The sequence below is a fragment of the Acomys russatus genome, chromosome 12, assembly GCF_903995435.1.
Source record: "Acomys russatus chromosome 12, mAcoRus1.1, whole genome shotgun sequence".
In the NCBI taxonomy this organism is placed as follows: domain Eukaryota; kingdom Metazoa; phylum Chordata; class Mammalia; order Rodentia; family Muridae; genus Acomys; species Acomys russatus.
This window is the reverse complement of record NC_067148.1, coordinates 3,589,567-3,606,281: the sequence shown is the minus strand read 5'-3', so window position 1 is coordinate 3,606,281 and position 16,715 is coordinate 3,589,567. Positions and strand designations below refer to the sequence as shown.

Here is a 16,715-nt window from a genome sequence, read left to right as displayed (position 1 = left end):
AGGGTCAGAGCTGAACCCAGTAGAGACTGCTTGCTTCCCCAGCTCCTGTCCACCCTATCCCTACTCAGAAAGTCCTTTCTGAGGACGCACCCTTACTAGATTTCTGTACCCAATCTGAGGCACAGGCTCTGATTCCAGGATACCAGAAGGGACCCATAGGGAGAACAGTGGTGGTTCATTCATCAACGTGCTTTTCCAAGTAGGCTGCAATATCCATTTCTCCAGAGTGTTTTGGAATGCAGCATTCACAAAAGGTTTCCAATCACCATGAGATCTTTTGCAGAGTATTGCTGCAAATATTTGGCAAAATTTTACTATAACTAATGACAGTATCTGAAGCCTTTTAATTCATGGATTTTTGTTTTAAAGTCATGTTTAATATACTTATTTATTTAGCTTATTGGTTAGAAGACTTGAAAGCATCTTTCAATTCTGAGATCAAAAGAATATATTTGTTTTAAAACTACAATTGATTTTGTCACATTTCTCCCAGGGATATGAGTTTCCTGTCTTTTAGTAGCCCATAGCATTTTGTTAAATTTTTCCCCTTGAGAAATTTAACATTCAAGTGAAATCCTGCAAGTGTGTTGAGGTGGAACAAAAAGAGGCAGGACTTTGAGGCTAGGACGGCTTACGGCTCCCACCTGAGTGCTTCTTGTCACGGGACACCTAAGTACTTACTGCCACATGCCTGTGGACCTCAATTTTGTTAAATGAAAAAATGGAACTAATTTTTGTGCCAGGTTGCCAAGAAGGAAATGCACTTGAGGTTCAGGTCTGACGAAGTTGCTGAAGTATGGTAGGTGCTATTATCATGTACACTGCACGTGGCATGGTCAATAGCCAATGCCTTTTCTAAGATTTGAAAATGTCAAGAGCATAAGATGACAGACCGTGAGGAGAACTCAGAGCCAGCTAGTGTTGTTGAGGCGCGGACTTGCTAATAGACAGTGCTTTAAGCACTGTAACTCATGTGACCTCACCAGAACGTCCATTCCTCCCTCCCTACTTCTCTTTCCTTTCTTTTCTTCCTCCTTCTTCTCCCTTTCCTCCCCCCTCCCCCTCTCTATTTTATAAACAGAGGCATGCATAGCTTATGAATGGTTGTGCAAACCTTTAATCCATCACTCAGGAGGCAGAGGCAGGAGGGTCTTTGTGAGTTTGGGGCCAGCTTGGTCTACATAGCAAGTTGCAGGCCAGCCAGGGCTATACATAGAGAGACCCTGCCTCAAACCAAACAAAACAGAAGACAAAAACCAGAGGCTGAAGCAGAGACACACGCTCAAGTCCGTACAAGTTAATAAGTTGCAGAGTTGAAGCATAAATTCACGCTGAACCCAAATTTGATATTTGTCGTAAGCAGTAGTTTTGATGGCAAAATGAGAGTTTGTGGGGGAACGGGCAGGATGTGTGTTTTCTTATCAAAGACCTGTTGGCATGAAGGAGGCGTCTGCAGTGCAGGATGCAGCCTCTGGTTTGGGGGTGTTGCTAGGTCCTCCCCACAAACACATTGCTCACTTCACGTTGTTAAGCCTCCGCTGTTTTATCTTCAAAAAGCAACGATAAATATTCTTCATGAGCAGTGAGAGAATATGTGAAATCAAAATCCCAACCGTAACTATTGACTGAACAGGAGATATGAATGGGTTTGGAGAAAAAAAGTCGAAAACAAATAAAATTACAGGTACATTTTAAGAAGTAGGAAGAAAATCTATGTAGGCAAAATTGTCATAAGCTGTACATCTCTGATTATTGTACACTAGTCCAGAGGCGGGCAGAACATCGTGAGAGGGTAAAGGGGCCAGTCTTCTCCAGGAAATAAAGATGTCTGATTAGCAGCTCTTGCAATTAATTGAGAAATGAGAAAGAACATGCTGAAAGGTTTCTTTTGTTTGGTTGGTTGGTTGGGTTTTGTTTTGTTTTGTGTTTTTGTGTTTTCTTTTCTGGTTTTTCAAGACAGGATTTCTTTGTGTATCCTTGGCTATCCTAGATTTGCTTTGTAGACCAGGCTGGCCTCGAACTCACAGCGATCCGCCTGCCTCTGCCTCCCGAGTGCTGGGATTAAAGGCGTGCGCCACCACGCCCAGTGAAAGATTTCTTAAGAACAAAGAAGAAAGGTTTGGAGAGGGGGAGAGAGAGCTCTATGGCTAAGAGACTTGCTGCTTTTCTGGCCTCCTCAGAGACTGCACACACACGCGGCACTCATAAGAGTATATTTTTTTTTAAGATGAAAGAGGGAGTTTAACGTGGTCTTCCAGCAGAATATAGCTTTCCTATGGACAGGCTCTTTGGAGGTGTAGGCTCCTGAGAATCACTGGAAACTGTTGCAGACCGGAATCCACGGTGTATTGTTTACGGGCACACATGATGTTTCTGTGGCATGCTTAAACACTGCACCATATTTTGATATTTTCTTTTGAGCATGTTTTCTTTTGTATAAAGATGACAGAACAAGACACCAAATACTTAGAAGATCTTCAAGATGAATTTGACTACAGGTACAAAACAATTCAGACAATGGGTAAGTTATTGCTTTATCTGTAACTCTACATTGTTTATAAAAGCAGCATAATTATTAGGCTGGTCAGAGTTGAGGTGCAAACCAATTTGATCATCTTCATGTGCGTACCCCCATCAATTTTGTTTTTGAGGAACGTAGGCAAAGAATATTTCCGGTTTTGTCTTTTCCTTCACTCCATGTAAGTTATACACATGTATTTACTTACCAGTCAATACAAGGCAGGTGACAAGTTACATGAGAAGTGACAGCCACCACATTTTGTGTCTTCCCTCAGTAAAAATACTCTAAGAAGCTGAGATCTCGGGCCTGGGTGCAGTGGAACATTCCTGTAATCCCAACGCTTGTGAAGCTGACACTGCAGAATGGAGAGTTGGAAGCCAGCCTGAGAGACATAGCAGGAAACTTCCCCAAGAGAAACACAAAACACAGCTAATGAAAAGAAACCAATCACCTAATATAGCCAGGAGGTCACTGAGATTACATGAGTTCTTATAATTCTCAAAAGATTATAAAGTAGAAATATGTTTCATGGAAGAAAATTTAGAAAATAGGCAAGAGTACTAAAATTAAAAATAACATGAAGTCCCACAGCCTACATGTAACATTGGTTGAAATGTCCTCTGTTTTCTCTACATAGTCACAAGCGTGTGTAACTACAGATTCATCTTCCAAAACATTAAACATTATGTGTATGTTCTTACATATAGAATTTTAAATTAAAGTTTTATTTTTAATATTTATAAAATATAAATTTAATAGTTGAATACATGTCAAAATTCAAAGATACTGAATTTATTTGACTCTGTGTACTAAAACATTATTTACAGTTAGATGATTTTTAATAAATGAATGTAGAAAATGAAAATATTTATAAGACCTGAGATATAGAAGCAATAATGGATTGATACTCTAACTATGCTGCAATTATTTAATAACTAATGAGATTCTAATTAGCCCTACTTAGATTGTTGATAGGACTAGACCAGTACAGACTTACTGGTTTTGACCATAGTGATATGCTTGTGTCAGACAATAGAGAACATTAGATAAGTGTTTTATTTACTTTTTGATTGCTGTAAAGAACATGATCAAGGCAACTTTTAGAAGAAAACATTTAATTAAGGGCTTGCTTACAGTTTCTGCACTTTAGTCCATGCCACAGGAAACATGGTACCGTGCAGACAGGTACTTGAGCAGTAGCTGAGGGCTACTTCCTGATCCATAGGCAAAAAGAGAAAGACACTGCAACCGGCATAAGCTTTTGAAACCTCAAAGTCCATCCCCAGTGACACACCTCTTCTAACAAGGCCACCCCCACTCTAATCCTTGCCAAACAGTTCCACTAACTGGGGGTCAAGCATTCAAACATAGGAGCTATGGGACCATTGTCGTTATATCATCACAAGAAAAGATGGGATCCCTGTAATATTTTTACAATTTTACTTATTTTGAAATTTTTATTTCAAAATATATTTTTTTTAAAAAAGTAAATACAGCCAGGCATAATAGTGCATGCCTGTGATCCCAGCACTCAGGGAGGCAGAGGCAGGTGGATCTCTGTGAGTTTGAGACCAGTCTGATCTACAAAATAAGTCCAGGACAGTAAAGGCTACACAAAGAAACCCTGCCTCAAACAAACAAACAGAACCAACCAAACAAGCAAAACAACCAAACCAAACCAACCAACAAACAAATGAAAAAGCCCAAAGCAAATATAAGTATCTATTTTACAGCATTCCCTTCATTAAAATATCAACACACACCTTAAAGGCAGTATGGGTGATTATTATCAAATGGTTAGCTTTTCTGAAGAAGATGTTACATTCTCCTGTCCTGTTCAGGATATCATGGCTGCTATGAAATATTCAAAATGTTCATGATTATTTAAATCTACAATTTCTTTCTTTAGAAGAAACAAGACACTTAGGTTTAATCATTTATCAAAGGGACCAGTAATCTTAGGAAAGTTTAAAAACTGTATATTCATCAAGTGTCATTGAAGACAGATTTATTCCAATTTCCGTGTAAATTATGAAGTTTAAGAATAACAATATAACAAGCCATACTAAACAATAAAACTGCTTTGAATGTAGTACTTTGTTATCTGAGTTGCCTCAGTATTTTTCAGCTTTCATGTGCATTATAAAGAATTTAAAACCAGGCGTGGTGGCTGACACCTGTCACCCAGGGCTTAGGAAGCAGAGGCAGGAAGGAGACCTCAAGTTCCAGACCACCCTCAGCTACACAGCCAGTAGAAGGCCAGCCTGGCTTGTGTGACAGCCTGTCACAACTGTCAGACACCAGAAGGAGTCAGAAGACTTAATCATGAGCACAAAGGAGGCCCTGTTTCTTTATATTAAACAAGCAAGGATATCCTTAGAGCAGGCGGGACCCATAAGAAAAATCTATTACAAAACCTTCCTTTATCCACCACCACTACCAAAAAAAAAAAAAAAAAAAAAAAAAAAAAGCACCATGTGAAGAGCATCCTCCTGCATCTGCCTGTACATAGACAGGTGGTCTCTTATGGCTGTTTGGCTGGAACTCTTCCTGGCAGAACGAGAACATTCTTGGGTTGGATTTCCACCATCAACACCAAAAGCCCATTTGTCTCCCATAGCCTAGCCCCCTGGTCCTGTCTGGAGGTTGACTGAGTAGAACTTGACTTTTGGGAATAATAAAATCTTTGTCCCAGAGATGATTTGGAATCTCATTTTCTTCGCTTTGCAGACCATGGTGACAAGAATAGCACCCTGATGAACCAGGAAGTGTTGACACTGCAAGAAATGCTTAATAGCCTAGACTTCAAGAGAAAGGTTGGTGAAGGATTTTAAGTTGCCATTTGCCCGACTTTCTTTTCCTAGACCTCATCCTGCTGAGAATAAACAAGGCTCAGATTTTATCAGTTCACTTATGCTCAATAAAAGATGGCGGTGTCTCCAGGAACTGAGTAAACTTGTGCAGCCACCCCAGCCTCAGGCCCTCCTGACATCATATGTGTGACATGTTGGCTGTAGGGATGATTAACTTCTGGTGGACCCTGTGCCTCAGCTTCATTCTTCACCATTTCAGACATAGGTGTTTAACATTCTGAAGTGAGTTACATGATAAATTTATAACTAAAAATTACTTGATGACTTAAAACTTTATTGAAAAAAATTAGTGTTCTATATTCTGTCTTGAGAATGACATAGTTAAATATTGTCCTATTCATGAGACCTTCAGACTTAAGAACAGTTCAGTGGAGCCAGGGCGTGGTAGCACAGGCCTTTAATCCCAGTACTCAGGAGGCAAAGGCAGGCAGATCTCTGTGAGTTCAAAGCCAGACTGGTCTACAAAGTGAGTTCCAGGACAGCAAAGGCTGTACAGAGAAACCCCTTCTCAAAAAAAACAAATAGTTTGTTGGCAACTGAAGATACATTTTTTTTGTTTCAACGAAATATTTTCAGGACAGTAAATATTACTATTTCAAATTTCTACCCATCTTTAAAAGTAAATGCAAGTGGTATTTAACTAATAGCTGTTGAATCAGTAGTTCGTTTTTAAAAGATCACTTTTTGGTGAATAAACTTATATGAATCCAAATAAGTTAATTTTCATCTTAAATTAATTATAAATATAATTAGGTATATATAAGATTGCAAGCATGTAAACAGTTAGTCCAAGCTAAAATGTAAGGCTTTTGTGGGAAATCTGTTTTACTCTTTACACATACCAAAAGAGAGAAGTTTCTCTGAAAACAGTTTAGCCAGTCCACTCAATTGTGTGTGTGTGTGTGTGTGTGTGTGTGTGTGTGTGTGTGTGTGTAAACTAAGTTATAACAAGGTTAGATGCCTTGCTAACCTCACAAACCCTGCAGAGAAACCTCTGTGTCCTAATCCCTATGCTTATGAAGTTATACTTCACTATGCCTCCCTAAGCACAAATAAAGTCTGAAGACAAGGCACAGAAGGACCTGGGTAATCACAGTCACTAAAAAGGTAGAAACAGGCACTGGAGCAAGTGGCCCAGGGTTAAGAGCATCAGCTGATCTTCCAGAGGACCTAGTTTCTATTCCCAGGACCCACATGGTGCCTCAAGCCATTGAAACTCCACTCCTAGGGGATCTAACACCTCCTATGGCTTCTGTAGGCACTGAAGGCACGTCATCCAGACATACGTGCAGGCGTAACACCTGTACACATATAAACAAGTAAAATAAATAACTGCTTTATAGATGGCCTTCAAATACATGTTTAGGACAGCAAGATTCAGTATAGACACAGAAGTTTCCATTGGACACCTTCAGGCGGAAACGTGAAAATGTCAGGCTGTGGCAACTGTTCTCATGATATTATCCAGTTGTAACAACTGTATTGTTTGAAAAGGCACTATCAACTTTTTGGTTAACTTTAATCAAACCTCCATCTCTCAGATCAGTGTGTTTTGTAAGCAGAATTGTAACCTGGCGTTCTGTGGATCTCTTCGCCTGCTGTCTGCTTTTAGGAAGTGCTCAGGAAGATGTCCCAAATAGTGATTGAGACGGACATGCTAATGAACAGCATATTGATTGAAGAGCTGCAGGATTGGAAGAGGCGGCAGCAGATCGCCTGCATCGGTGGCCCGCTCCACAGTGGGCTGGACCAGCTTCAGAACTGGTAAAGCGATTGACTTTAGTTTCCAGTGAAAACCACAGGAAGTACAGCCGTGTGCTGCTGGTGGCGAGAGCGCAGTTCACACCGAGTGCAAAGGCGCCACTGCTCAGGGGTCTTGGCTTCCCTCCTTTGGGAAGAAAAAGGAAGCGTTTCTCACATGTAAGAACTGCTCAATAAGCAAATATGATGTCTTAAAAGACTCAAATGGTTTTTAAAACCCTACAATGCATTGTCTCTAAGGATATAATAAATATTAGCTTCCAAAATCTTAAAAATAACTCTTTAAACTGTGTCTATGGTAGGAGTTAACTATTTAGCTTTATGTTTTCAATCATATTCATTTTGTTAACGAAGTTGGTTAATGATGCCAAATTTCAGTTGGAAAGCCTGAGCTTAGGAAATCTATCACACATTGTGATGAGTGGAGTTCGCAATGCCTTGTATACTGGAAAATTGCTGTGTAAATGTTGTGTTCTTACAAAAAGAAGGTTGTATAAGACAGTGCATGCTTTTAGTTTTGATTTGGCCATACTTCAATATATGAATATAGCAAAATACCATGTATAAAACAACGAATATACACAACATTTGTTGGCCAGTTAAAAAGTAAGTTATGCTAGGCCTGCTGACATACACCCTCAATCTCAGGGGAGTCAGTCACACAAGTTTCAAGCCACCCTGGTCTACACAGCAAGATTGTACAAAGCTATAACACAACAAGAGACATAAAATTTCCAACAGTCAATACAAAGCCTCCCTACTTAATATGCCCTTATATGTAAATATTATCTTTTTACACGAAAGGATAAACGTGTTGATAGGTCTCTAACTCATAACTACAAAATAAAATTCAAAGTTGTTTTCTAAGAGTTCATTCAAGAAAATGGAGGTTTTCGTATGTCTGTTTGGTCAGGCTTCTCCAGCCAAGTGAAGATGTGGGCTCATTATGTAAGCATACCAATTTCCTCAGTCCTCTAAACCCGGTGTGTTCTGCTATGAGAACAAGGCAAGCAACAAAAGCGGTAACGTGGAGCACACGGTCCTTTACGGGTGCCTGAGAGAGGAGTGTCTGGAGGGACAGCTCTGAGGTGCCCTACTCCTCTAGCTGGGGACACTTCCTCATCCTCATCAGTTTCAGTTTTCTTACTCTTTGCTTTTCTGACATAACCCTCACCTCCATGTCTCTGGGAAGATCAGCACATAGTGAGCAGAATTCCACAAGCATTTGTAGCACTGTAACTTCCGCCAGAATGACTCAGTTGTCCTTTTCCGCTAACACTCAGGAACTGGAAATGTGCACAGTGGGGGGGGAGGGGTGAATTTTATGCATAACATTCTTCATGTCTTGTGCTCTGTATTTTACACTGGCCTGTCTCTGACCTTTAGTGAGAGCTATATTCTTAATATGCATACTTAACAGGATGTAAAGGCCAATTAAAAGGGATTTGTTTCCAGATGTTGACAATATTTCATAAAGGATGTCTGGAAATTGAAAGGACAAATTAGGAAATATTTAACATGGTGCATATTCAGGAAGAAAAGGGTTAGGAAAAAGATAAAGAATCATCAGAAATCATAATTGAAGTGACTTGTTTAGTTAATTTAACAATCATTTAATCATTTTTATTTATGACACATAATCAGCTATTAAACTAGTTTGATCCCTAAATGGGGAGGGAAAAAAACCCAATCGTTTGCTGTTCAACAGCTTCACCCTGCTGGCCGACAGCCTCTTCCAGCTCAGGCGGCAGCTGGAGAAGTTAGAGGAACAATCTACCAAGATGACCTACGAAGGGGACCCCATCCCCACTCAAAGAGCACACCTGCTGGAGAGAGTCACCTTCCTCATCTACAACCTTTTCAAGAAGTAAGTGACCCACTTCCCCCTCAGCGTGGAGCTGTGGGGACAACTCCTGAGGTGCTGCCCCCCTCAGCAGTGATAAGAACCCCAGAGGGTTCCAGATCCACTGTGGGGACGACTCCTGAGGTGCTGCCCCCCTCAGCAGTGATAAGAGCCCCAGAGGGTTCCAGATCCACTGTGGGGATGTCTCCTGAGGTGCTGCCCCCTCAGCAGTGATAAGAACCCCAGAGGGTTCCAGATCCACTGTGGGGATGTCTCCTGAGGTGCTGCCCCCCCTCAGCAGTGATAAGAGCCCCAGAGGGTTCCAGATCCACGTTTCTACTCTTTGCTTCTTAGTCACCATCCTTTCTCCCAGCCGCTGACTCAATTTTCCATGAGGTATTGACCCATGTCACCCACCTCCCACTCACTTTTCGCATTTTAAAGAAGACCACGGACTTCTTGAGTGCACATCCAAAATGTATGAGGGTAGGGAGCACTTTGTGTGAGTTCACTGAAGAAAAAAAAATCCTAATATGCACCGGAAGTCAACCGTCAATCCAAAGTGGCATAAAATTAAGCCTCTTATTATATAGGATGTGCATGGGCCTTTACTGAGTCCACTATGACAATTAAGAATTACTGTTGTTTGCCAGGCTCAGTGGCGCATGGCATGCCTTTAATCTCAGTGCTTGGGAGGCAGAAGCAAGTGGCTCTCTGTAAGTTCAAGGTCAGCCTGGTCTACAGAGTTTCAAAACAGCCAGGACTACACAGAGAAACCCTGAATAGAAAAATAATAATAAAAAATTAAAAAAATTTTAAAAAGAAAGAAAGAAGAAGAAAGAGAAAGAAAGAAAAAGAATAAAAGAATTAGGGTTAATCGTCAGGCATGTTTTTCTATTCTTTTGTGCTAATGTTTTGAGAAGCTGCTGGGAACATTGGAATGGGAAGGAGGTTTCAGCATCTTCTAGGTGTTAAAAGTTTGGACTTCAGGCATCCTGTTTCCCTGTCAATATTTTTTATGTTTTCCTATGATATTTCCTTTTCATCTAGCTCTTTTGTGGTTGAGCGACAGCCATGCATGCCGACACACCCTCAGAGGCCGATGGTACTCAAAACCCTCATTCAGTTCACTGTAAAACTGAGGTAGGCAGACCGCGCTCTGTTGCTTTGTGTCTGTGGCACTGCCGCCACTGCTAATTAAGGTGCCACCTGCAGCTGTTTCCCTAGAGCACCTGCGGGGAGCCCAGTGCTTAACTGTGGCAAATCCCTGCAGAAACAGCTTGATGAGAGCTTGCGTGTCAAGTGCATGACAATGTGGGATATTAATGAAGACATGAGGGACGTTAGCATGAAAGCATGCACTCATGATAGTGGGCACTCTGGGATTAATTGCTGAAAAAGTTAATGTGAGAGAGAAGACTGCAAAGGCAGAAGGGGAGAATGGTAGGAGAGTGAGCATGCAGAAATAATGGCTTTGAGTCTGTTCTGGAACAGAGTGGAGCAGTGAGAAATAGACTGGAAGAGACAGATGGGCAGGGCCAGGCCGACTGCGGAAGGCTTTGAATAGCCAGGACATGTGCGCTACATTCTTCCCCTGCCATTATCCAGTAAATGGCTTATTGGGGTTTCCACAGAAACTCCAAACACTGCAGTTTTCAGTATATTCTTGCCGAGTACCTGATTTAGAGGCAAGTGGGTTTTGTATGGTTTTCACTGCTCTTTCCTTGTATATCTGATACTCTTGTACCAGCATAAACAATCAAAATTTAGGTTTTCCCCAGTAAACTTAAGACAAAGTGTTTCCATCTTCCAACGATTTGTATTGTGCCTTAAAATCCAGGCCCAAGCCACACATTCCTAATCTCAGGGTCACCTCTGGAAAGCTGGACAAGTGAAGAAGTCTTTGCTGGTTCCCTTGGGAGAAAGCAGCTGAGGGTTCTATGGCAGAGTTCTTGAAGGTTCTATGACAGGGGTCTTGAAGGTTCAATGGCAGGGGTCTTGAAGATTCTATGGCAGGGTTCTTGAAGGTTCTATGGCAGGAGTCTTAAAGGTTCAATGGCAGAGTTCTTGAATGTTCTATGGCAGGATTCTTGAAGGTTCTATGGCAGGGGTCTTGACCGCGTAGCAGCACTGGATCTCAGTTGTCAAGAGCAAGGCACGCTTCCATCTGCATTTCAAAACCCTTAATTAAACCTCTCAATTTCTTTGCATGAATTTTGCACCAACATGCAAGAACAGAAACAGAGAAGAATTTTCATTCTTCTCAAAAGTTGTTCATCCCTCGTGTCGGTACCTGCACAGAGGAGCCCAGGAGGCATTAGCAAAGAAAACAGTGTGGAGAGGGGGTGGGTGCCCCACTTTTACTTGAGGCATCCATGTAGATGACAGGAAAGTTGAAAACAAAAGAGGTGATAGTAAGGTCTGTCTAGCAGCACTTCTGAGTGGAAGAGGTCCTGAGCAGGTAGCATGTTGCCCATGTTTGAAATGACGCAGGAGCATAGATTGCTAGCCTGGGGTGGGCATCCTGGCTTCCTCTTCAACTTGACTGCGGAGTCCTTGTCTTTCTTCCATGAACGATGCACCCACTCTCTTGCCAGATCATGCAAGGTTTTTCCCTCTGAAGCTTCTCTCTGACGTAGCATTGTGCTCTCCTGTCTCAAAGGGAGGGTGTCATAGGAGACTCCACGTTCTCAACCTTTCAAAGCTGCAACCCTTTAATATGCTTCCTCATGCTGCAGTGACCCCCAAAGAACAAAATTATTCTTTATTTGCTACTTTGTAACTGTAACTTTGCTACTGTTATGAATCATAATGTCATATCTACTCTGTCATACACACACACACACACACACACACACACACACACACACACACACACACAGGGTCGAGACCCACAGGTTGAAAAATGCTGCTCTAGGGTCACTTATCAGTGCCCTACAATGGGCTGAATCCTTTCTGGAGCAGAATAAGGAGGAAAATGGAAAAGAAAACTGTATGTCCATATTCCTGAGACCGCACCCCCTCCCCACCATCTACTACTGACCTTATACTTCATGTGCTCTGCTAATGCCAACTTTGTGCTTCATGCAAGATGTTTGTGGACCCTTTGCTTCAATGTGTGTGTGGCTGTGCTTGGGCCATTGATGAGCTATGGTTTTGTTTCTTTATTTCTAGTGCGTTGCCTCCATAGTGTATAAATCTCATCTATTTAGCTGGATTCTTTTTTTTTTTTTCTTTTTTTCTTTTCTTTTCTTCCTTTAATTTTTACACATAGCCATCTCTACCTTTTTCTCTTAGCCAATCTTTGCTACATAAGTTTCAGATTCCAGAGTCAGTACACACGGGGAGCTCAGTATGTATGTGTTGAATGAATGTATAAGGCTTGGCATGACTGCATGCATGAATGAATGAGTGACTGAGTGAATGAATGAATGTGTCTGCAACTTCGAGGAACCCACAGACATAAGCACATCATGAGATGCCTTGGAGAATTTGGGGGCATGGGGGAGGGGAAAAGCAAAAGAACAGAAGGGCTAACATCAAAAGAAGGCATTCAAAGAATTGTTCCTTTGTAGTGAGGCCTTTTTTTTTTAGTTGTGAGCATGTTTGCTGCTATGAAATATATTACTATTACAAATTACAAATATAATTTAATTGGGATTTTCTATATTCATTTTAGAAGTTTGGTTTTTCTTGACATTTTCACCATAAAAAATTCTCAAAAATACTTAGTTTTGCTAAATTTACAAAGTATTTGTTTCCATAGTGTAAGGAGAAGTCATGGTAATAGAGGTACAAAGACACTTTCTTAAATATGTCACCCAGATTTCAGCCAGGCGTACAGCTGTTTTTCTGAATAGGCCAGGATATTATCATCTACCATTTACCCTCTGAAAATATGTGCAAACAGCAAGTGTGTCTGTCAGTAGTGACACTGACTGGTGACAGTAAAGTCATAGCAAACTAAAGAGATTTTTACATTTTAAAGCACAGTAACATATAAGTATAACATAAGATAATGTAGTTTTGTTTATATGTATATGCTAGAAATATATTTCTTTAAATGTAGAAAAAGCTTTTAGCACTTTTAAATCTTTACCTTTGACTCTTTGTTCCTGTCTCTTTGCAGACTACTAATAAAGTTGCCAGAATTGAACTATCAGGTGAAGGTAAAGGTGTCAATTGACAAGTAAGTCTTCTAATTTCACTCCAAATATGGAAATGAGAGATTTAAAAAACTTTTATACAATAATTTTGAACCTTCATACTTTATTTCTCTAACTTTACACATCACTTATTTTAAATACTTGGTTTCAAGTTCAAACATTTAACTGAACTCTGTATGGTTTTAATTTTTAAAAAGTTGCTATGAAGATTTAGACTGTTCCATGTGGTACCATTTAATTACTCTAGAAATATCTCCCAGGACCTAATAAACAGCTCATTTTAAAAACTCTTCTTGGCTTTACAGGAACGTTTCAACTCTAAGGTAAGATACCTACTTTGTAGTTGTGTTTGTTTGTTTTACTTTGTTTTGCTATTATCTTAAGTATATGCTGACCCAAAACCTTTTTAAAAGCAAAGATTTTTCTCTCTAGCAATAGAAGATTTGTTCTTTGTGGAACTCACGTCAAAGCCATGTCCATGGAGGAAACTTCCAATGGAAGCCTCTCCGTGGAATTTAGACATTTGGTAAGTCACAGATAAGACAGCACAGGTGTTCTTCCCCTGAAAGTTTTGCTAGCAGCTGTATAACTCAGAGTATTTTATTGTGTTTCTTACTTGAGATTAAGCACCATAGTGAGACACAAAGATGCCAGTACTGAGACCTGAAAAAGCAGAAAGGGCAGTGATCAAGAGCCCTGACAGTGAGTCCTGACAGCAGCAAGGCAGAGCTGCCAGTGTTGCTCTCAACAGCTGCAGGGATCTGCATTAAAAGCAAGAGCAGTTCTGTTTTCATTTTTAGACGCCCTACAGAAGTGGCATCCAATAACCTGTGAGCAGAAAGCACTTTCATTTCAGAACAGTTCAGACTGTTCTTGGGATGTCCCAGCACTCTGCTGTGCATTGTACAGTCTGCCTTGGCGTTGTCTAGAAAGCCCTGACCCTGCTCCATCCTGTTGCTTCTTCTGTTTACCACTTCCTCTTGACCTAGAGTTGTCTTTCTGTTCTCTCCCCCAACATCTCTCTCCCCCTCCCTCCCTCCCTCCCTCCCTCCCTCCTTCTCTCTCTCTCTCTCTCTCTCTCTCTCTCTCTCTCTCTCTCTCTCTCTCTCTCTCCCCCCTCCCCCTCCCCCTCCCTCTTTCCCCTCCCCCTCCCTCCCTCCCCTCCTTCCCTCCTCATAGTTCATAGATTTCCAGGGGCCCTATTGCCTTTCTGCCAGAAACATGATATTTCTCTGGTTTATTAATTAACATTTACCCAGTGCCCACTGCATGGTCGACACCACTGAATCAGCCCGAGGGGTACACTTTCTGAAACATAATACTGGTTTACAGAAAGGCATCTATAGGCAGAAACAAATATACGGCAATTTGTGTGTGTGTTGGCGGGGGGGGGGGTTAGTTTGGTTTTCAGTTTTAACATCTGTTGGACCTAGGCAGTGAAGTGTCAGTGAGTGAGGTGACATGAGCTATGATTGTGAAGGTGACGGCAGTAGGTGTGACCAACTTGGTGTGTTCCTGATAATGATCCTCCTTCTAAACACTGTTATTTTCTTTCACAAAGCAACCAAAGGAGATGAAAGCGAGTGCTGGAAATAAAGGAAATGAGGTAGGAAATATTAACTCTTGGGAAATTTTTCAAGGAAACAGTAATATAACATTATTTCCCCCAAAGCTCTTAAACTGCTTAATTTTACATAAAATCACATTGGTATTTCCCTGGTTATAAACATAAAACCTGATTATTTCAGATAATATGGACATTTTTAAAGGTGAAAATAAAAATAATGCACCACACTATTCTGCACAGAAAACACTAACCTTCTGGATATATCAGTGTACTATTCTGCTTAAATATGAAGCCTCAAGAATATGTCATACATTGTTTCATAACCTTTGGAGTGACATAGCTACAAATGGATAAAGCTTTCCATCGTGGCCAGTCCTTTTGGAGAATGCCATTTAAAGTGTTTCATTATAGCAGGGTAGTGGTGGTGCACGCCTTTAATTCCAGCAGTCGGGAGGCAATGGCAGACAGATCTCTGTGACTATGAGGCCAGTTGATCTACAGAGCAAGTTCCAGGACAGCGAGGCTACACAGAGAAACCCTGTCTCAGGAAAAAAAAAGTTTCGTTATATTTATGTTTTAGCAAAGTGTCAGGGTTTTTTAAATTAGCTCTCTGTTATGGTACACTATCTTAAAATCGCTTACTTTACTGCAAATATGAGGTAACTTTCAAAAATCATACCTGGAAAATAATACTTTTATTGTGTAGTATAGATTACTTTGGTATCTAAGGCTCATATTTCATCAAGTAAACTGAACAAATTGGTGTCAGCCTGAGCACTCACACCCCAGCTGCCAGCCTGAGCACTCACATCCCAGGTGTCAGCCTGAGCACTCACATCCCAGCTGCCAGCCTGAGCACTTACATCCCAGGTGTCAGCCTGAGCTCTCACATCCCAGGTGTCAGCCTGAGCACTCACATCCCAGCTGCCAGCCTGAGCACTCACATCCCAGCTGCCAGCCTGAGCACTTACATCCCAGGTGTCAGCCTGAGCACTCACATCCCAGGTGTCAGCCTGAGCACTCACATCCCAGGTGTCAGCCTGAGCACTCACATCCCAGGTGTCAGCCTGAGCACTCACATCCCAGGTGTCAGCCTGAGCATTCACACCCCAGTTGCCAGCCTGAGCACTCACATCCCCACTGCCAGCCTGAGCACTCACATCCCAGGTGTCAGCCTGAGCACTCACATCCCAGCTGCCAGCCTGAGCACTCACATCCCAGGTGTCAGCCTGAGCACTCACATCCCAGGTGTCAGCCTGAGCACTCACATCCCAGCTGCCAGCCTGAGCACTTACATCCCAGCTGCCAGCCTGAGCACTCACATCCCAGCTGCCAGCCTGAGCACTCACAATTCTGGGCTGGATACGGCCATGAGGGCCATCTTCTGAGCTGGCCTAGATTAGACATTACATTCTTGGTCTTCAAGTTTGAATACAGGACACCTAAGCTTGAGTCCACATTGGAAAATTATATTGCACTTTTATGTTCTGAGAGATGAGGAGTGACACCTCACACACCCTGCTCAAGAGACTGTTGAGGCGAGCTTGAGTGCTTGAAGCAGTTGCCCAGCAGTAAGGCATGCTATGGTCCAGTTTGGACAGATCCAATCACCTGGCTTTATGAAGACAGCTCTTAGGACAAAGATGTGTGAGTCACTTGGAAGAACTTTGTAAATGCAGCATCGAGTGGCAGCCTATCCCACCCACCCTAGACCACACCCTGCAAAGGTTTCATGTCCAGTCATGTTCCCTCTGTAAAGTCTTCATCCGCCCAGTTATGCCTTAGAACCTCTATGCCCCATGACCCCGCCGAAGACCAGCTGTGCCTGCCGAGAGGCATCAGTGCCCAAGGCAGAGCCTCAAGCGAGTGTTTCCTCCCAGCCACTCCACATGAATGGAGGGAGCTTTTGAGTTTGAGAGTTCTAGTGAAATAAGTAAGTAAGAGGGATTCTTTCCCACGAGGGTTTTTCTAAGTTTGCTGAACT

The 16,715-nt window shown here is 41.8% G+C and overlaps 1 protein-coding gene across 3 annotated transcripts in view; it reads left to right on the top strand.

Annotated features, from left to right (window-relative positions):
• Positions 1 to 16,715, top strand: part of Stat4 (signal transducer and activator of transcription 4) — a 99,281-nt gene that overhangs the window by 61,367 nt on the left and 21,199 nt on the right. For all 3 annotated transcript variants that reach the window (XM_051153805.1, XM_051153804.1, XM_051153803.1), the window contains exons 6-13: positions 2,443 to 2,521; positions 5,252 to 5,337; positions 7,007 to 7,158; positions 8,864 to 9,022; positions 10,049 to 10,141; positions 13,128 to 13,187; positions 13,597 to 13,690; positions 14,726 to 14,770. In XM_051153805.1, coding sequence (XP_051009762.1) covers positions 2,443 to 2,521; positions 5,252 to 5,337; positions 7,007 to 7,158; positions 8,864 to 9,022; positions 10,049 to 10,141; positions 13,128 to 13,187; positions 13,597 to 13,690; positions 14,726 to 14,770 — 768 coding nt within the window. The remainder of the gene's footprint in view (positions 1 to 2,442; positions 2,522 to 5,251; positions 5,338 to 7,006; positions 7,159 to 8,863; positions 9,023 to 10,048; positions 10,142 to 13,127; positions 13,188 to 13,596; positions 13,691 to 14,725; positions 14,771 to 16,715) is intronic.